The sequence below is a fragment of the Amblyomma maculatum genome, chromosome 5 (genome assembly GCF_055883805.1).
Source record: "Amblyomma maculatum isolate TAMU_Amacu chromosome 5, ASM5588380v1, whole genome shotgun sequence".
Taxonomy (NCBI): Eukaryota; Metazoa; Arthropoda; class Arachnida; order Ixodida; family Ixodidae; genus Amblyomma; species Amblyomma maculatum.
In genome coordinates this window covers 126,195,671-126,216,469 of record NC_139348.1, presented here as the reverse complement: position 1 = coordinate 126,216,469, position 20,799 = coordinate 126,195,671, and the positions used below count along the sequence as shown (strand labels likewise).

The 20,799-nt window shown below is 45.6% G+C and overlaps 1 protein-coding gene and 3 non-coding genes across 4 annotated transcripts in view; all 4 read right to left on the bottom strand.

Moving 5' to 3' along the window:
- LOC146189455 (uncharacterized) overlaps positions 1-19,848 on the bottom strand; it is a 28,292-nt gene extending 8,444 nt beyond the window's left edge. Inside the window, exon 1 of the mRNA XM_084605276.1 lies at positions 19,657-19,848. Within this exon, the coding sequence (XP_084461402.1) occupies positions 19,657-19,848 (192 nt within the window). The remainder of the gene's footprint in view (positions 1-19,656) is intronic.
- On the bottom strand, positions 1,626-1,698 carry TRNAK-CUU (transfer RNA lysine (anticodon CUU)). Its single transcript has one exon. It is a non-coding gene; the product is annotated as a tRNA-Lys (tRNA).
- TRNAK-CUU (transfer RNA lysine (anticodon CUU)) lies at positions 4,977-5,049 on the bottom strand. The gene has a single exon. It is a non-coding gene; the product is annotated as a tRNA-Lys (tRNA).
- TRNAK-CUU (transfer RNA lysine (anticodon CUU)) lies at positions 14,715-14,787 on the bottom strand. The gene has a single exon. It is a non-coding gene; the product is annotated as a tRNA-Lys (tRNA).
- Positions 19,849-20,799: the final 951 nt, after the last annotated feature.

Sequence of the window (20,799 nt, the reverse complement as noted above, 5' to 3'; positions counted from 1 at the left end):
GCCCTACACAGCACAGCTCACGACTTCATCGAGTTTCGCAAGCCCCTCCGCCACGACAAGGCAGTGATCCATGAAGGGGTATTCCCCTGTTACTTAACAGCAAACTAGGGTTTGATCTGTCTCAATATTTAATTTCGCAGCCTTGCAGAAGCACTGGATGCTACTAGACTGACTTAATTTCGCCTTTTTTTTTGGTAGAACTAACTTGTATCAGTTTTCTTCTCTTGCACCGTCGATGACTGGAAGTGTTTGAAAAGTTCTGACTGCACCATCATGAACTAGTTAGTGTTCGTGTTTTTGAATGTGTGCTATGCCTCGTGGCTCCTAATGGATATCAAATCTTATTGCTCTACAGGCTCCTTGCTTGTTTCGTATACATTGTTTTTCGTGCATCTCAACATTCTTTTTCAGTTGTATGGCCTTATTGCACTGTAAAGTATGTTGTAAGTGCTATTGATGTGGTGCATTTCTTTATTTCATAGAATTTTATCTGTTTTCGTGATTGCTATAATAGTGTCCGCCCTGCTTGGACCTAGCCAGGGCCCGCTGTACCTCTGTAAAGGAATAATAAATAAATAGATAAATAAATACACTCCTTCCCGCCTCCAAAAAATTAATGTACCAGCAGCAGGCGCAACCCATAACCATAATTTCATGATCACTCCACTACCAATATGCCTTGAACAGTTTCGAGTGTGTGATTTGTATAACAGTCTGACCGAAGTACGGCCATAAGTAAATGGAAAAGATTTGCGCGGGCTGTTTTGAAACGCTGTTCCGCGTTCACACTTGGTTCTTAAAGCCGATGTATTATAAAACCATTTAATTTGTTTTCACTGCCGGCACAACGAAAAAAAAAAAAGGATACTGTTTACTACGACAAGCGACATCATTATCATCGACTTGGGCACTCTGTCCGTTTTTAAACAATGTTTAGTTTTAATTCGACCCCACGGCGAATATGCCCATTTTGGCAGCCAAGTGCCAATTTCATGCGTGCTCGAGAGAATGCAAAAAAAAAAAAAAAAGAGCACTGCAGAATCTACATTGGAGTAATGCGAAAGCACGGATGCTGCTGTTGGTTGCTTCTGGTTGCTTCTAGTAGCTTAATTCACTTCTTGTTTGCCCATTTAAATGGCCCTTATACGCCTTATACGCATCGTCCGACATACCGTAAGACTGCGCCCCGACTACTGCGAGTAACCGAGTCATAGCCTCATTTATCCTCTTAGCGTGACGTCTCAAACAGCGAGCGCCCCCTCTCGGCTGCGACGCAGCGCCGTGTATGGACTCGCCGCCACCATCCGATGGCGCGAGCTGGGGCCCCATCTGTCGGTCTGGCGTGACGTCACACGATCATGTGAACGGTCATGTATGGAGGCGCCACGACACGCCAAAGGCTCGAAGTGCTAGCAGTATTGCTTTCGCAATAAAAGTGTAGTGGCACCGTCTTTAGGAAAGGGGTGTTCTTTCTTGTCGGTTAAGACGAATTCGTTTTTCAGTGCTGAGCATAACTGTGTGGGTAAACGCAATGAAAGTAAAAAATCTTCTTGGTCTTTTCTCATTTTCAGTGCATTCTTGACGTAAAAAAAGAGTGGACCTGGTGAAGAAAAAAAAAAAAAGGACGCCCAACGTGGGGCTCGAACCCACGACCCTGAGATTAAGAGTCTCATGCTCTACCGACTGAGCTAGCCGGGCGATGCATGCGAAAGAGCGGGCAATCGGTGACATGCCTGACGTTCCCTATGGATGGGCTAAATTGGTTCACAGGAAGGGAAAGGCGCAGTAACTGTCACACTTGCTCAGTGGACACCCGAACCGCGCCGTAGGGGAAGGGAGGAAGGTGGGAATGAAGGTGGACAGAGAGAAAGAGGAGCCGTAGTGGAGGGCTACGGAGTAATTTCGACCGCCTGGGGATCTTTAACGTGCGCTGACATCGCACAGCACACGACGCCTCTTCGTTTCGCCTCCATCGAAACGCAGCCGCCGCGGTCGGGTTCGAACCTGGGAACTCCGGCACAGTGGTCGGGCGTCTTACCACTGCACCACCCCGGCGGGGCAAACTATGGATGGGCTAGTTTTCGTTTTCTGATTACTAATACTCTGTTTCTTCGCACGGTGTTTAACAGACGAGCCGGAACACCAGGCCAAACTATTAAGCTCTCCCCGACACCGGGATGGTGCAGTGGTTAGGGCGCTCGACTACTGTGCCTAAGGACGCGGTATCGAATCCCGGCCGCTTCGAAAAACTAGGCGCCCGTTTGTTGTGCGATGTCAGTGCACGTCAAAAAAACTCCATTGGTCGAAATTTCTGAAGCCCTCCACTGCGGCGTCTCTCATAGCCTGAGTCATATTGGGACGGCTGGGGTACCGCGACGGCCATCTTGGTATTAGTTTAAATTCTGCCACCACGCTACGCTACTGATTCACGCTACTGATTCACAGAGCGGCCCCGAGCGACCCAGCCTTGGCTTTGTAGAGAAGCTTTCTTTAGTTTCAGGGTGGGTTTTCAAAGCATAATTATTCTCCCCGCCGTGCGCAGGGGGAAGCGTTCACCTGCTCCTAGCTTGACTGGTAATAACCGGAAGTGATAATGACGTCACATTCGATCATGACGTCACCAGACCAGGCGTTTCACGCATATACGAAGCTGACCCCGCCGGGCGTTCGTTCCAGGCGTCCCTGCGGCGCCTTTCATTTGCTGCTTCCTCGAATGCCGCACCACAGAGCATATCGAAATAGACGCAGTACTGCAGGCATCAGCGGCGTTTAAAATTGGTTGATACCAAAGAAAAGGCGCAGTATCTGTCACAATTCGGCGCGGACACCTTAGCCGAACTGTAAAGAAAAGATTGGTTTGGTTTGGTTGGTGGTTATGAGAGACGCCGTAGTGGAGGACTCCGGAAATTTCGACCACCTGGGGTTCTTTAACGTGCACTGACATCGCACAGCACAAAGGAGAAAGGTGGCAGTGAAAAAAGAGAGGAAGCTGTTGTTGCTGTGATTGTAGGAAGAATGACAAAATAAAATGCACGGGCTTGCTACAGCTCTGTAACTGAGCCACCTCCGCTACCTCGTGCGGACAGAAGAGAAAATAAAAAAAAAACAGAGGAAGTGGTGCCGTAGTGGAAGGCTCCGGACGACCACAAAGCTTCCTTCATGACAGTCGAGAAATGTTAATGGAGTGTTGCTTGAAGGAATATGCGTGAAAAATTAAAATACGTTGTCTGTATTTGTATATACATGTCTTGCTTGAAATATTCGCTCAATTAATCGAAAAGATGAAACAGCTGATGAGCTGCGTTCAAATTTCGCATTAGGAAGTAACGTAAACGACGGGAATTTTTTTTAATTTACTTGCACGCAGCTGATGAAAACAATAGCATAACAGACACTTCCCCCATGACCACGGATGAACGTGATAACATAGCTGGCTGTATTCTATATGTTTCAAGGTGGTTCGGCGGGTGCGCTCCCAAGTACTTCCCCACACAAAAATGGCGAACATACGGTGCAATCTCTGCACACGAGAACAATGCAGTACTTCTATAACGCGTACCATATCTTGGTAATTATAAATAAATCACAAATCGTAGCACGCGTCCGCTCTGGAGGAGTTAGTTTGACACATTTGTATTTGCGCCAAGTGGTTAACCGTTTCTTTCGCGATACGAAGGACTCATTTTTACGAACTGTGTGTCAGGTTAGATTGAACAAAGTTTTGCAAATTTAGTTCTAAGTTCGGCGAACATGCAAGGGAGGATTTTCGGAATCCTTAAAGAAGTGTAGATGTCATGTCGTGCATTGCAAGCCCGACTTTTGTTTCAATATTTGTCAGCTGTGACCCGAAAGGAACTTTATAAGGACTTGTGGGATGTTTTTCTCCCGATCCCATTGTACAGATCGTTGTACTGTGCAGGTCCGTGGAATTCAGTCCTTAAACGAGTAGAAAATATGGCTGTACCAGGGGGAGCAAAAACGTTCTTTTTCAAGCTCCACAGCAATACACTAGAAGTTAAGACTTATTTAGAAATGAAAGGTGTTCTTTTTTTTTTTTTTTTTTGCGCCTTGAGGAAATCACTGATTCATATACCGCAAGCCGGAAACTATCGAACACGTTTTCTAAGACACTTTGGGAAGCCTTTTTCTTCTGGTACATTCTACAATGAACGATTAAAAAAGACCTACCCGTGGATGCATTCAGAATTCGATTTTTAATTTAAGATGATGATAGGCTACCGCTGGACATGGTCATGTTATTGGGACTGCACAGTATCTGGCGACCCAGAATGCGAAGGGTGTTTCTTTAGACCAGCGTACCTGACTTCTAGTACCAGTCATACCGTGGCCCCGTTCGTACTGTTATGAAATACAGCGGCAATTATTAACTTGTTCTTGGTACCCTAAAACGCAAGCGGTACTACTTTGACGACGTTTCGAGACGGAGGGATACACGACAAGATCGATGCCGCATGCTTCGTATATTTCCCCGGAAGGCGCCGCGCTTCGTTTTTAAATACTAGTTTACTGCTGGCTCACAAAGATGTCCGTTAGACACAAAGAATCTTTTCACTCTCACGAAAGGGCAGAAAAAAGGGCGAGTCGACGTAAAAAACAAAAACAAAAAGAAGGCCTGCGCGATGCGCACTGCGGCGTAGGCAGAGCCAGCGTAGAACTATCCAGTCATTTTTTTTTTTTTTTGGTACTCACAAGGCGATGTTACCGTATTCAAGATTCCAGCGCAAGGCACGCGATAAGATAAAAAGAAGAGCAAAAAAAAAAAAGGAAACAACTCTTTTTTTTCTCTCATTAAACATGCATTCTTGACAAAATATAAAGATTGGGACCAGTAAAAAAAAAAAAAAAAAGAAAATAAAAACATACGCCCAACGTGGGGCTCGAACAAACATGCATTCTTGACAAAATATAAAGATTGGGACCAGTAAAAAAAAAAAAAAAAGAAAATAAAAAACATACGCCCAACGTGGGGCTCGAACCCACGACCCTGAGATTAAGAGTCTCATGCTCTACCGACTGAGCTAGCCGGGCGACGTGTCGGCGGCTGCGGGCGCTCATTAATATGCGTGATATTCTCTACAGCTCGTTCGGACTACACTGTAGTTCGGACCAAAAACCGTCGGCGTTGTTGTAGCCGGCACCGCGTGTCGAAAATAATCGGGCGCTGCGTAAAACAACATCGTATCGCAGTACTCGGTGGTTATAGCGATTGATGATTGATTGCCATGTGATTGACGGTGACAAGTTAATGAAATCATTGGAAGTAATTGATGTATGAGAGAAATGAAGAAAATAAAAAACGAAAAATTTATAAAAAGGGGGGGGGGGGGATTGAGTCGAAAGCTGTCAAAAGGCTCAGAATGAAAAGCCAATGCTTGATGATGCTAGTTGAGAAAATTTAGGGCGTGTAATTCACCAAATTCACGAAGAGTCGGACACGACTGAACGCCTGAACTGAACTGAACTGAATTCACCAAATAATTAAAGGAAATAATGTAAAGAATGCAAAAAATTGGGAAAAGGCAGTTCAAAGGTGTCAGAATGCTCATAATGAAATTCCACCGCTTTATGATGCTAATTAAGAACATTTCGAGTATGTATTTGATCAATCAATTAATTGGAATAATCAAAAATTTAAAAATGTTAAAAAGGCGCTTCAATAGTGTCACAATGCTCAGAATGAAAAGCCACTGCTTATGACGCTAATTAACAATATCGAGAGAGTTGTATGGATCAATTACTTGATACAACTGAAAAAAAAAAAAAAAAAACGAAAAGTGTTTTCAAAATTGTCAATCTGCCCAGAATGTAAAGTCAATGCTTGCTGATGCTAAGTATCGGTGTAGAAAAAAAAAAAGAATTGAAACTAAAATAAGTACTCGAAACCTAAAAAGATAAAATGAAATAAACAACGTCCGTGCGCGTGTAGCGCTATCGCTTCATACCCTTAACGGCGGAGCCTCAGTGTCCCTGTAGTTTCCAGTCTGTTTTTTGTTAATTGGTGCATTTGCAGATGGGCGCCCGATAAGTTATATGGAAGTAAATATAGAATATTTTTTTTTCTACTATCACCAAAGGGAAAAGAAAGTGGTTGTTGCAGTTTCTCAGGGGTACGTATAAGCGGAACGAGGAGGAGGAGAAAGACGAGGTTGGGGAAGGGGGGCGTGCGAACGAGACTGAGCGCCATTTTAAGAAGGGGGGGGGGGGGGGGGGGAGGGCTGGAGGCGGCCTGATCTCTGCTTTCCCTCTTTCACAACAGTTCCTGTTACCTTTCGCGTTGAACCGCGATAATATAATGCAGAGAGATTATTATAACAAATACCTAAACACGATTTAAATGGCCGTCTCACTTAGACTGCCTACGTCAACATAATTTGCGCTGCCGCATTTATGTGAGTGGTCATGCCGAGGCGTGTCATTAAATCTGCTTTATTTAAAAAGAAAAATGCAAGTTCTTCGCAAAAGAAAGGAAATTAGTTTTGATTTTCAGCTGTTTTCAAAAGAATGCTTCATCACACGAACTAAGGGCCGGAAATATTATTTCACTTCTTTACTAACGATTTCTGTCCCGACTTTAGCACCAGCAGTTTAATTGCACCTATGGCGACTACCCAGCTGTGGCTACTCTTAACGCAACAGACGGCGCAGTCTAAGCCACAGCCTAATACACCATACTTCGCCCGTACGAATTAAAAACGTCATGTCACCGATTTCGAAGAATGCGTATTGCCTCTCATCTGAATTGTTTCTTTTATCATGCTTTCCTGGCATATCGAAATGTTTCTGACATCCTTGTTACCTCCCACTGTATATCTTGGTGTCGTTATACTAGGCTGTCTCACAAATGTTTTTAATTGCCGACTGATTGTCTTCTCCTTGATTTTTTTTTTCGTTGAAAGTAATACTTTCCAGGAGCTAATACCGCGACTGCGTTCCTTTTTTTGTGTGCTTGTGTATATGAGGTACCTCGTGATGAGAATTTGTACTAGTTTGCATGTTGGCTGCGGCTAATTTTGTTTTTACTTTGGCTGACCTTGCTATCTTGCCCACCATGCTTCTCAGCCTTCAGTCTGCTGTATTTGTAAAGTAAATAAATAAATACAACTTAGTACACAACGTGGACACCTTCACTTCGCTCACTGGCTTACACCAACGTGATACTATGCAGCCGCAGTGGCCCAGCATGTAGGCGCAACATGGCAGATGGAAAGTTTCGCCAGAATTCGCATAGGTTCGGCTCCATGTTCGCCTCGTCTTCTTTTTCTCGTTCTGACGCGAAGGACGCCCGTACCGTGCGAACAACTGGCGCAAGGCATTTCATTCTTAACTGTGCGTTAACCTCGTACGCAGGATAAGAAGTAGCAAATGAAAAGAATATTGTCAGGGGTTATCGCTGTGAAATTGATTATAGTTGCAGTTTGAGTTACACATGGGCTCATAAGTGGTATTCGCCGCATTACTCCTATGCAAATTCTGGAGTGCTCTTTAACTTTTGGTGCCATCTGAGAGCCGCCGTGTCATGTGATGTATATGTTTAACTTACCTAAAATTTTATAATGAGCGAAAGCACCCTCGGAATACCGTATATTCCTTGACTGCTGGGTAGCAGTATTTCTCTGGGATACCTCGCAGGGGAATTCAAGAAAGGACCTACGAATCACCGCGTATATATAGGGGTTTCACCCGTACATAAGGGGGGGGGGGGGGGGGGGGGGGGGTATCATGCCTCTTCGTTTCGCCTCCATCGAAACGCAGCCGCCGCTGTCGGGATCGAACCCGGGAACTCCGGCACAGTTGTCGGGTGTCTTACAACTGCACCACCCCGGCGGGGCGGAAAGGAAAGCGCAGTATACATTGTGGTGAACACCACGAAATCGTGGACACCCAGAGTTAAGTAAAGGTCATGTGAAGGGCAGATTTAGTGTCACGATGAGCTGCTATACCTGTAGTGAAGGTTTCGCTTTCATTGTAACTTTGCTTATCAGAAAGGAAAGGCCGAATATCTGTCAAGGCTCCAATTACCTAGCGTAGTGAAGCTTTCGCTTCACAATTATGTCCCGCTACGGTGGCCCAGTGGTTCAGATGTCTTACTACTGCACCGGAGTACCCGGGTACGAACTCGAACGCCGCGGTTGCGTTTCGATGGAGGTGAAACGGAGTGGCATCAGTGTGCTGTGTGATATGTCAGAGTAGACTAAAACTCCTCAGGGTCCATATTCCGTATTGCCTCATTATTGAAAGTGTCGCCGTCTCCCCAATCTCAAGTTATCTGATTGGTAGAGATGCCGGAACCGCCCCGTCGGGGTGGCGCAGTGGTTACTGTGCTCGACTACTGTGCCCAAGAAAGCGGGATCGAATCCCGGCCTCGGCGGCTGCGTTTCGATGGAGGCGAAACGGAGTGGCGTCCGTGTGCTGCGCGATGTCAGTGCACGTCAAAGAACACCAGGTGGTCTACATTTCCAGAGCCCTCCACTACGGCGTCTCTCATAGCCTGAGTCGCTTTGGGACGTTAAACCCCCCAAACCAACCAACCAACCAACCAATCAACCTTACGGCACGGTTCATGTGTCCACTGAGAAGAGTCACAGATACAGCGAAAATAATTTATACTTTCAATTTTTTGAGGGATGAGAATGCGGATTGGAGGCGAAACGAAGTGGCGTCCATGTGCTGTGCGATGTCAGCGCACGGTAAAGATCCCAGGTGGTCGAAATTACTCCGTAGCCCTCCACTACGGCTCCCCTTTCTCTCTTTCCACTTTCACTCTCATCTTCCTGCCTTCTCTTACGGCGCGGTTCAGGTGCCCACAGAGCAAGTGTTACATATACTGATCCTTTTCCTTCCTGTGAACCAGTTATTATATTAATGCGCATTCTTTGTCTTTCTTCTTGGTGGACACTTGGTTTGGTTTGTGGGTTTAACGTCCCACAGCGACTGAGGCTATCAGATGCCGTAGTGAAGGACTCCGTAAATTTCCGTCACCTGGGATTCTTTAACATGCACTGACATCACACAGCACACCCAGTCGGGGTGGCGCAGAGGTTAGGGCGGTCAAATATTGTGCCCAGGGATGCGAGATCTAAATGCGGCCTCAGCGGCCGCATTTTGGTGGAGGCGAAAAGTTAGGCGTCCGTACGTTTGCTGTGCGATGTCAGTGCACGTTAAAGAACCCCAGGTGGTTTAAATTTCTGGAACCCTCCACTGAGGCATCTCTCATAGCCTTAGTCGCTTTAGGAACCACAAAATCAAACCAAACCAAACCAAACCAAACCAAACATCGCCTTCATCGAAGAGCAGCCGCCGGCGATCGGGATCGAATCGGTGGACGTCTGTTACAATCAACGGTAAAGACAACTGGAGGTGCGTATATCATCGATTGAAATTGCTATCGGAAACTTCAGTCGAACTTGGCCACGGTGATGCTAAATGCGAAATGAAATCCGTACAATCATGCCCTAAACACTGCACAAAGATCGGTTGCGCGAGGTTGCGAAATCCCGTCATATTTTCGGTATGAATTAGTTATAGCTTCTGTTTACGCCACTTAGAGAGGTAAGGCTTTCGCCTTAAAATAATTTTGTGTGGAAGGCCATTTACATATATGCTTAAATCGTTACCATGATTTATAACAGACTAGTGCAATCAGTGTAGCGCATACTACTTTGGGCTTGATACTAATGATCCGCGAAGTACTTGCGCAATATTTCCGGGAGTCTTTCAATCAAACTAGTAAGCTATAAGCACCTCAGTATTAGCACCCTAAAGTCTACCAGCACAGTTTCAGTTACACTTTTCAGCTCTCTTGGGTGCTTGAGTAATTTGTGTGCATATTTTGGGAGGAAAATGGGTAGCGTTGCGCGACCGAGCATTTCATTGAACTTTGACCAACGTCTCCTTGAGTTACTGATTGACTACATCAAGCAGCAACTTAAGGAGGCGTTGATTAGGACGCAGTGTTAGGTAGGCTCTGTTGAAAGTCGATGCGTGTTCAAGAAATTCACCAGATATCTACTAGAATCTTGTCAGAGGTTCCGCGAAGAACCTCCGGATATCATATTCTTTGTCCAGGTGGCCTATAGTTTCGACTATTTATGACATTAAACCCAACGCCTCACCCGAGCCTATACGTAAACCTAACGCCTGTGAGGCGATGCTATGCAAAGCCTCGTCAGCCATGGCGGTGAACGTTATGATCCCGGTAGGAAGCAGTAGGTAGACCTTGAGGCCGGGGAAGCATGCCAAGCTCCTGTACCCGGCTAAGATGAATTTCTCCAAATTATGGTTCGCCAAATTCAAGAGAAACTTGCTAAAATGAAGCCGCGAGGCTTGGTGGCCGTTGTTGTTGTTGTTGTGGCTGTAGGAAGAAGGAAAAGAAAATGCACGGGCCTGCTACTGGCTCTGTAGCTGAGCCACCTCCGCTGCCTCGTGCAGATAGAAGAGAATATAGAGAAGAAAGAAAAGGAAGAGGGAAAGAAAGACGCGCGCCGCAACAACAGCCGTCGTCCACCACCAGCGGTGGCGTGTGCAATGACGGCCTAGAACAGATACAAATTCGGTGTTAGGCTAGCCCCCGCCGCAAGCGGCGGTGACTCACCTGTACCAACCCCATGCCGCTGCCCAGCAACAGGCTTCCAAAACAGTATTGACTCCAGCTGGCGCCGCCTGCAACTCATAGACTTCAGGAGAGCAGCTGACGCTGTGGAAGCAGACACAAACGCCTCGGGTCTGGTCGAATGAGTTGGTGATTGTGCTGAAGCCAAGAATTACTATGAATCTCCGTGCTGCATTCCGGGTCAGTCGGGATCGGCGTTGCAGTGAAATGGTCTCACCGGTAGTACCGCGACGCCGGCTTCTCCGGGTGGGCATTGTGAAATCAGAATATCGTTGTCGTTAGACTGAAGGCAAACGCTGGCCTCGGAGCTCTTTGGAGATGTGATGCTAACAATCGGGAACCGCCAAATACCGTTTATGGCACATTTAAAATCGGCTGGAGAAACCTGCAGAGGCGTTATCACCGTTGCAGACAAGGAATCTTCAGAATCCCTTCGGCGCAGGCTAGAATGGATTGACGGTGAAATCCTGTACTTGCAGAAACCAAACCAAACTGTACTTGCGGAAACCAACTGGAAACTAAATGTCAAGAACTGCATAAAAGGATAATTGAACAAAACAGGCTCACGCTGGAATAGATTATTCTACAACCGGTAAACATTGCAGTCTAGGCGGATATCCAGGACCTGAACCAAGTCGACCATTACGGATAGCGTCCTTCAACCTGCCCAAAATTGGCTCACTCCTCAACTGGAAAAAAAAAATCAAAGCTAGCATTGTGAAATCGGAACAACGCCGACGTAAAGTTGTTTACCGCAGTCGGTCAAACGCTTAAGCAGAGAGCGCTATGGAGCAACCCAGTGCATATCCGACTGAGATTACCATGCCTATTCAGGCTCCCTCACAGGCACCATTGGTGATGACATCATTCCCTCAAAATAAAATCACGATGGCAGGAATTCATCTTTGCAATAACCTACCTCTCTTACCGATCACGGCGGGCACCCCTAAACCCAGGAATTCCCTTCGAACTAATTGGGCCACCCACATCCTTATTACCCAGGGGAACTGTGAAGGTTTTAAAGCCCACAATAAGCGGGCCGACCAACGACTTTTCCTTACAACATTCGAGCACCTTCCTCCAGGAGCCAGAGAGCGGTGCGTGGCGCCACCCTTACAAGTTATACTACATTTCAGCAAGATCCCTCTCCTGTAGCTACGGGTATAAAAATCATACGGCCAACCTCGTTGACCTAGACCTAAAAACAAGATTCTCATACGTAGTGGTGACCCTCCTTTCGCTACGAAATTAGGACCCGCAACGACATGTTCCAAGCATTTATTGTTCCCCCGAGACTAGCCAACGTCACTTTCGCAGACCTTTTTAGCCGTGTTGTAAAGGTCGCGCGCACGAATCCTCTAATAATTGTGGGCGAAAATAAGCAAATGTTTTAGCCATCGAGGTCATCAATAAGCTCTTAATGTACATATCGTACTCAACACTCTATTTTATGGTGCTAGTGCATTTCTTGGCTAAGCATATTTCTATTATGTACTCAACTCTCAACCATACATGATTAATTTCGAGGTTAAATTCTCATACCCAAAGTTGAACTTGCGCCAGTTATTTTTGTAGTCAGTGGTTTGGTGTGTCTTCACAAGGAATCAGTAGGATTTTGAACACCTTGCAGGTTGCCACCACCTAAAAGGCTGCGAGTATCTATCCTTTTCCTGTCTGTGCTGCAGACGCAACCGGGTGAAGAGGGTGTCATGACTGATATCCCACGAGGCATTTGTGGGCTAAAGATCGAACATGCTGGTATAGTTTGACTGTGCCAAAAACTAACGGAATTACCCATAATAAAATTCTTTTGCACTGTTTGAGAACTCATATATCTAAATCTTGCTCTTGATTTTGGTTCTGGCAGGTGCCACGTCCAGTTCCCAACACCAACGGAACTTAGTTTTGCCGACATCACGCAGGGTGGTTGGTGCTTGCCTTGTGACCAAGGCAGAGTCCGCACCTAAAGGCGCTGAGCAGCCACGACGAACAGTGTCACAACAGCTAGCAGCTCGGATCAGAACTCCTTCTATGCTCAGTACAACTCAAGATTGCAGCAGTGAAATTACTTAAAGGTAGGCCTCCAACCATTGACTAAGAAGAGCCTCTAAGCAACTGAGGCACAAAAAAGTTCCCCGCTCTCATGGTAGTTGGTGACAAAGGGTACTGTATTGGCAGCTGGTGTTCGGAACCCACAAAGAAAGAAGTTAATAAGGGAGTAATTATTCATTGACATCCACCCAAGCACAGACATACGGCTGCAAAGAAAAGCTTTCCTTTGTAGCTGTATGGCAGTGCTTGGGTGGATGTCAATGAGTAATTACTTCCTTATTAAAAATCTACTCCACCTTGGGGGTCTCCCCTAAATATTTGACCAAGAAAGAAGCTAATCAGCCTAGGGAGCCATGGACGAAGGTCGAAATGGAAGCAGTGTTGAGAACGACGTGAGTGGCAGGAAAGCCTCCCTGGAGGGTTATTTTCCCCTCAATTCTTATTTTGTAACTGACTGCAGTAAATGTGAAAGAAGGATAACCCTTGGCATTTTTTTTCCTTGTGGGTTGTACTGGTTGTGCAGAACAACTGAGACGCACAACCCTTGCCTGCTCACTTTTTTCAATGCCTTCATGCCAGAATCTGTGACAGTGGTATACAACCCTTGTTTGCTTCTTTGACAACGCCTTCTGTTCATACCTAATAATACAGTATTTAGCACAATGTTGTGTCTTGCTTGTAAACGCGTAGACGGGGTAACAATGAACCGCTCAACCAGTGCGCGATTTCCGCCGCGGTGTTGTGTTCGCAAGGGTTGCGCGTGGGAACGAAGGACCAACAACGACCCTCTCGACGTTCCTTTCCTCCTTTCCTCTCAGCCCTCTCCTGTCCGCACCGGCCAGCGTGTCTGGACAGAGATAACTACGGACCGCGCCGATGAGCGGCCGCCAGCGCGCACCGCTCGAGTCCAGTTCTAATAAATAGATTCTTGTCTTCGCAAAAGCCTAGCTGCTTCGAGCCAACCGCGGACATAACACACAACACAGACACACACAAGAAAGAGGACACCACGGGCGGTTAGTACAACTATTTGTTGAGCGGATAGCAGCCTGCATATAGCCTTCTCAACAGGTGCGCTTGAGTACAAGGCTGGATGAAAACACCACCAGTCTTATCAATGTCGGGATAAGAGAATCTTTTTTCAATCTATAAGAAACACCGATGTGTCACGGATACCTCAAACCTGCTTTTTGATATAAAAGGCTTCCAGAGTTTCCCAAGCCGTCTGTTTTCTGCCTCTATCCAGAAAATTCACGTCGCGGAACCGTGACATATAATTCGTGCAAGCCCCACAGTGCAAGATAAGTCCCTCACCCTCATTGTTTTTGATGTCTTTTGCATTCTACCTAAGTCAGTCATTCAAGCAGCGTCCAGTATGCCCATTAGAGGATTTTCCGCAGGGCAAAGGAATTTTATAGACGATCTTGGTGGTGCACTTTATGAAACACTGGCCATGCCTCTTCTGGCAGCAGACCTGTTGGCTTTCGCATGTTTTGCTACGGCTTAGCTGAGCAAGCTTGCGGGGGTCAAGTCTACCACCGGTACATTGAACCGGACTGCCCCTTTCTTCTGGCCGTGTGTGACTATGCATATAAGGAGCAACAACATACCTCTCTCTTACCGCCAGTTCATTCTTACTTGCATCTCATGTTTCACAACTTTCTGAGCGAGGACAAGCATAGGGTTACGATGCCCCTTTTCACAACTTTTGCGTCCCAACCTTCTGCATGGAGTCCTCGCCCCGGGAGTCGTGCGTACATGAGATGCAAGCCAGTTTTAATAACTAAGTGGACAGGCTTTTTGAAGCCGGCTTCCTTGAGCATTAGTCCGAAAGGCAGAAACGCTTCTAAAGAAGATGAAGACTGTTGCAAGCAGGAATGAACTGGTGGGAGAAGAGGGGCAGATTCTGGTTCCTTACATCCACAGTTACTCAAGGCCTGAAGTGGCAGCCAAAAACGTATTTCTTGGATTTGTCCTGCGTTAGTGACAAAAAATAAAGAAATAACCTAAGGATTGGAAAAAAAAAAAAAAACGCCCAACGTGGGGCTCGAACCCACGACCCTGAGATTAAGAGTCTCATGCTCTACCGACTGAGCTAGCCGGGCGACGCAAACACCAGCTCTGGCATTCAGTTGCATGCATGGTTTCGTCTCAAGGTCGATTACTTTCAGTTCGAGAGTACTTATACATACGCCAGATGCGGGCAACAATATTGAGTGTTGTTTGGCTTACTCTTGACTGGTGCCTTCGCAACAGTATCATCAGATCTTTCGAACGGTATCGTATAAGCGGGCTAAGCGTGGTATATTTTTTTTTTTTTGCGCCTTGCCACAGGATTTGCGGCCAGTGTCTAATCGACTGTATTACAAGGCGTGAAGCTTGGCGCCTCTTAAAGCGGACAAGCGATCATCTTGGCGCGAAGCTCTTGTTTTGAAGCTCGCCGGCACGCGGCCTTATCGCACTGCAAGGAAAGATGAGACGAGGCCTATCTGGATATACGGGGTAATATTACGATACAGCACGAAGGCCACGCGTGTCGCAGAAAACCTGGCGTCGCCTGCTGTTCTTATCAGCGTTGTCGCTGCCTTGAGACAATCTTGATATTTGGGGGAAGGGTAAAAACGCCGGAGCCAATGAACTCGCGCGGGAATTTTAAATATCTCATAACGTTTCTACTATGAAATTTGATGTTATGCGTTTTATAATGATAATAATAATAATAATAATAATAATAATAATAATAATAATAATAATAATAATAATAATAATAATAATAATAATAATAATAATAATAATAATAATAATAATAATAATAATAATAATAATAATAATAATAATAATAATAATAATAATAATAATGATGATAATAATAATAATAATAATAATAATAATAATAATAATAATAATAATAATAATAATAATAATAATAATAATACATCCTTTATTGAACAACCAGGAATCAGCACAGCGAAACGGGCCCATCGAAGCCAATATATGTCTTGTGTAACGTGGTTCAGCATCATCAGCTAGGGGATGTGGATACAACATACAAAGCATAAATAACACCAATGAAGAAACGAAAGAAAATGACTTGATTCAAGGTTCGAAAAGTTATAATAATAACTGGTTTACAGGAAACGAAAGGCGCAGCAATTGGGAGTGGAAGAGAGAAGGAGATGACGTTTAGTGGAGGACTACGGAGTATTTTCAGCCACTTGGGGATCTTTTACATGCACTAAAGCTGCACAGCGAGAGCACATGGCACAGCACATGGATGCCTCTCCGTTTCACCTTCATCGAAACGCTTTAAATGAAATTGATTAAAGCATGACGTAACGCGAAGTACGGGCCTGTCTCAACTTACTTAATTTTATAAGGAAATTGAATTGCTCAAAGACAATTTAGATTACTCGGTGGATCCGCCTCTGCTTGCTGTAAAGGAGGCGCTGCTTTAGTGTACTCCACTTTCCTCTTTCTCCCTTTCACCTTTGGCCTGCGCACCAGTTTTGGTGCCGACTCGTTTCAAAGAGTATAGACCTGATCATCGTCATCATCATCATCACCACCACCACCACCACCACCACCACCACTGGGGGGCGGGCTCCAAACAGAAACTCTGCACGTTAGTTCAGTTTTTCACCTTGAAAGCACCCAAGAGAACCACAGGCTGCTATCGTGTCATACTCATTGGGCCCAGCCTAAGCGTCCCAGTAAATTGAAAGACCTTTAGTATTTGCACTTTAAGAACAAAAAAAACAGTGTCGCCTTAGCGGCCTGCGTTGGTTGCGCAGAAAAGGCGACATCACGAACGTGATAAATATGAATGAGTGGGCGATTCAATTGCTGGAAATAAGTTATCAATATATTGCGCTCAGTGGCGATATTATGCATCAAAACTGAAGGCAGCCTACCTGAAAGGTGAACCACGCTTTTTACATTTTCGTAGTCGGCAATGCGATTGAATTGCTGGAAATAAATGATCAATATATTTCTTAATCGGCAATTCGGCACAAAATAGCCAGTGTCAAGACTACGCTTTTGAAACCTTGTTGGGTTGCCTTTACCGGACTGGATAATTATTGAGTCAAGTACGCCTTTCGTATTTCGGATGCTTAAAGCACAGACGCCGTTTATGCATTTGATCATGTAATACAAGGTGGCGCATGTGTGCACACCGTTTTAAAAATATTCAGGGCTGAAAAGTTCATTCCGCGAACTTTGAAATAGACGTTTTTGTCTTTCCTCGGCTTTTGTAAGTATCATTGGCGATTAAAAAAAAAAACAAAAACTGTTCACGTGTTTGCTGTTCGTGGTCCTCCATACATCAATATAAAAATAGCCATTTTAGTTCTAAATTAGGTATAAATAACTATGCAAGCATTATATTCTATCTTGTACATAACGTGCGTGTTGCTGTACAATCCTTCTGCACAGACCGCGCCCATCTATCTATTCTTCAAAGGTTTTACACACGGGTCTCTAAGCAGTAAAGAAAGAAAGAAACAAAAAACGCCCTTTATGCGGGTCTGCGCACATACTTACTCATGGATCAAGAATGTTGTAGGTTGCTTAAGCGCCTTATACAGAAAGTTTGTCAGTTTTAAACAGATTCCACTCTGCGACACCACTGCTATACCACTGCCGACTTTTTTTTTTTGCGCCTGCAAATTAGCCTTATATAGAACCCGTTTGCGTTGCCTCCACCACGTGAAATTATCAGGCAAAAGTAGCTGTCTATTTTCTATTCTATTCTATTCTGTTCTATTCTAGTCTATTTTCACCTTAGCAATAATATTGGAAGGTTTAAGCGCTCGCCTTCATATCCTCACTGTTGATGAAACCGAGTTTTATGACTCAGCGGCTACGATGGCTGGCGTAAAGGCAAGCGAAATTCTTACTGAGAACATCCCCGACTGTGGTATTACCAGTCCATTTATGTGATGCGCCGGCAGAGGTGGCTTGTACAGTATCGGCTGCTGAGCACAAGGACACGGTATAGGATTCTACACGTGGTGGCTAAGTGGCTAACACGCTCGGCCACTGAAGCGGAGTAGCCGGGACCAAACAACTGCCGGCGGCTGCGTTTCAATAGAGGCGAGAGAGGCGGCCATGTGGTGTGCGATGTCAGCAGTAGTAGTGAAAGACATTTACTGGCTCGAAAGCCATATATATATACGGAGGTATGATTGGACCCACCCTTGAGGGGCCGGCAGTCACTCGTTATTAATTATAATGTTCTTAACAATGCGCCACTATTGGTGCGCACACTCTCAAAGACCCTTAGAGCAGGGGTAGCTGTCCCGCTCTCAGGGGAGGTGCCCTCTGCTTGAGAGCATGTTGCCGGTCTAGGTGATGATCCATTAAGTCAAGAATTTAGCGCAAAAATGAAAAACAATGGACAGAGAAGGGCACAAAACACGATTGACGATGCGTGGTACACTTAGCTCGGAAGTCAACTACCTGTGACAGAAGGGAGTGGCCGTTTGTTTCGCAGCTTTCGCCGGTTCAGGCCAGAGTAAGGGTCGGAGTCAGAAGTAACAAACGCAAACAAACTTTATACACGGCAAGTAGCGATACAGAGGAATACACACTAACACTGGATACTAACACAGACACGAGGTTCACAGAAAGGCAATGCAAACCATGCAATTAAAGAAGCTTCAGTAACACAGAAACGTTACAGCACTACACAATACATGAGAAACAAATAAACAGCAAATTGTTCGCCAGGCACTGTCGCGGACCATCTGGAGAGGACGAGTGCTCTTCCCTCACAGATCTTGCAGGCTTGCCGAACTGCGTGTTCACGCCAGGAGCCGACCAGGAGCACCACAACAATCGCTGCAACACTCGCTCTAACACTGGCTGGCTGGATAGAGCAATGCGGCCTCAATAAATAATGCGTGCCTCCTCTGTCTGTTACAATGCCCCAAGGCTAGCGCGCACATACACGTAACTTTAGCTCCTTAAACGTGCTCTCTTCCTCCCTCCGAGCCGCGCGTCGTCATTGGTTAGGCGCAGCAGGGCGTTCTTGAGAAGGCCAGCACATTCTCGGCCGGTTGAGTTACTGTCGCCGCCGTGTGATGAGGTAAGGGGGACGCCGACACGCGCAAGACTACTGTCTCTCCTCGAGCGGAGGAGACGTTTCTCCGATGCCGTGCGTGCGCTTCTTCCACGCCGCACTGAATCTATAGAAATGTGCGCTGATTTCCTGACACCGGCTCCTGCAAGCTTCAGGTGGGGTCCTTAGTACGAAACCCCAGTGGCGCCGGCCGCTGCAAGGGCTCGCTAGACCAAGGCATTGTGGGCCTGTAGGTCAGAGCAGCCGAGCAGGGTCATCTTCCAGTCCTCCCGGGTGGGGTTGGGGTTAGAGGGGATAGTAAGGTTGGATGGGAAGTCCTACACCATGTCGAAGATGTCCGAAGACGTCTTCGCAGTGTGGACAGCTGATGTAGAGAGAAAGGGCAAAATGTTTGACCTTTCTTTCTTGACACAGCAAAATATTGGTATAAAATTGAAGCAGAAGTGGCTTCTCCGCCTTTGAGAAGTTTTTACACGGGCGGGCATAAAGACCGTGGAAAGATTGATAGTGCAGAACAATATCTTTGAAGGAGTAGGACGGATTGAATCAAGCGGAGAAATAAAGGCATGGTATATTTATAGCCACACTTTGTCCTGTGGTTCCTTGAAGGTAAATGGCTAGATCATGCTGATATTGTGTTGGTTTAAAGAAAAGGAGTAGCACAATATCTGCAACGTTTTTCTCCGTGGACACCTGAGCCACATAGCAATAGTTTGTCCTCTTGTTCCTTCAAGGTCAAAAGAAAGTTAAACGGAGCCCAGCTCACCTTGACACAAGGCGACGAGTGAAGCTTGCGCTACAAAAAGGCGTTTCCCAACTGGGAAATGATTGTCGCTATCGTAAGCGCGATATACATCTTACAGACAGAAACAAGATAGTACAAGTGAGGCACCTTGATGCGTGTGAAGTTCGCCATGTGGCGCTGCTGTCGGCCGAAGGCGAAAGCAAAGGGGGGCAGCGGACGGGTGTCCAGGCCTACAGTTTCTTCTTTCAGTGCAACGGCAAGTAGCTCGTCGAAGTAGAGGTTGGCGCGCCGCACTGGAGCGTCAGTAGAAGTTCCAGCAGCTGCAGCGGTTGTAGGCATAATGCGGAAACGTGAACGCCAGGGGAAAAACGTGACGGCCACACACGGATCCATGCCTGGGATTTTGATTATAGGGGCTGCAAAACAGCCATAGGATCTATCCACTTAAGTCATGTGTCCTGCGAAACGTTTATAGCCTGTAGAGTAATATATAGAAGCTACAAATTACGATATGGTTATCAGCTGCTCCAGGGAGCAAAACCAGCGAAGCGTGTTCCAAAAGGCAAAGAAATAATGAGACTATGGATTCCCGTAACATAAAAAGCGTAAATATAGACTTTCCGCTCATAGATGATGTCACTATGGGAGGTAACTTTCTTAATACCTATGGTACAAAAATAAACAGGTTTAAGCAACGCTTTTCCCCTGTATGCGAACGGAATGGCTTGACTCAACGCACACATTTTCTCATTTGAGCAGTGGCAGGTATTATGATACGGCTATTGATATTCTCGGCCATTAAAAGGTGTCGAATCTCCCTAATCTGGGAATCATTCCAGATTCTTTCATATCATATGATTTTATAGTAATGGAATTATACATACATATATATATATATATATATATATATATATATATATATATATATATATATATATATATATATATATATATATATATATATATATATATCTGGACCTTCCCCACCTAAACAAAAAACAAAAACTCCTACGCCATTTAAGGAAACTGGGTGCAAACAGAAGTTGATCTTCATCGATTGGGTAAAGCTTTCTAATAGTGACTAGGGTGCCATGCGCGCACTCCCCTAAGCTGAGATCTCTGGGAAGCTAAGATCTCTGTTTTAGCCAAGGGGAAAAAAAAAAACAATAAAAAACGCGCGTCGCCATCAAAAGCCGACTTCGCAAAAATTGGCTGAGGTTTAATCTTGCTAAACCTAAACGCTACAGCTATGGTGATATCTTAGTTACAGGCTACAGAAGGTCACTAAAG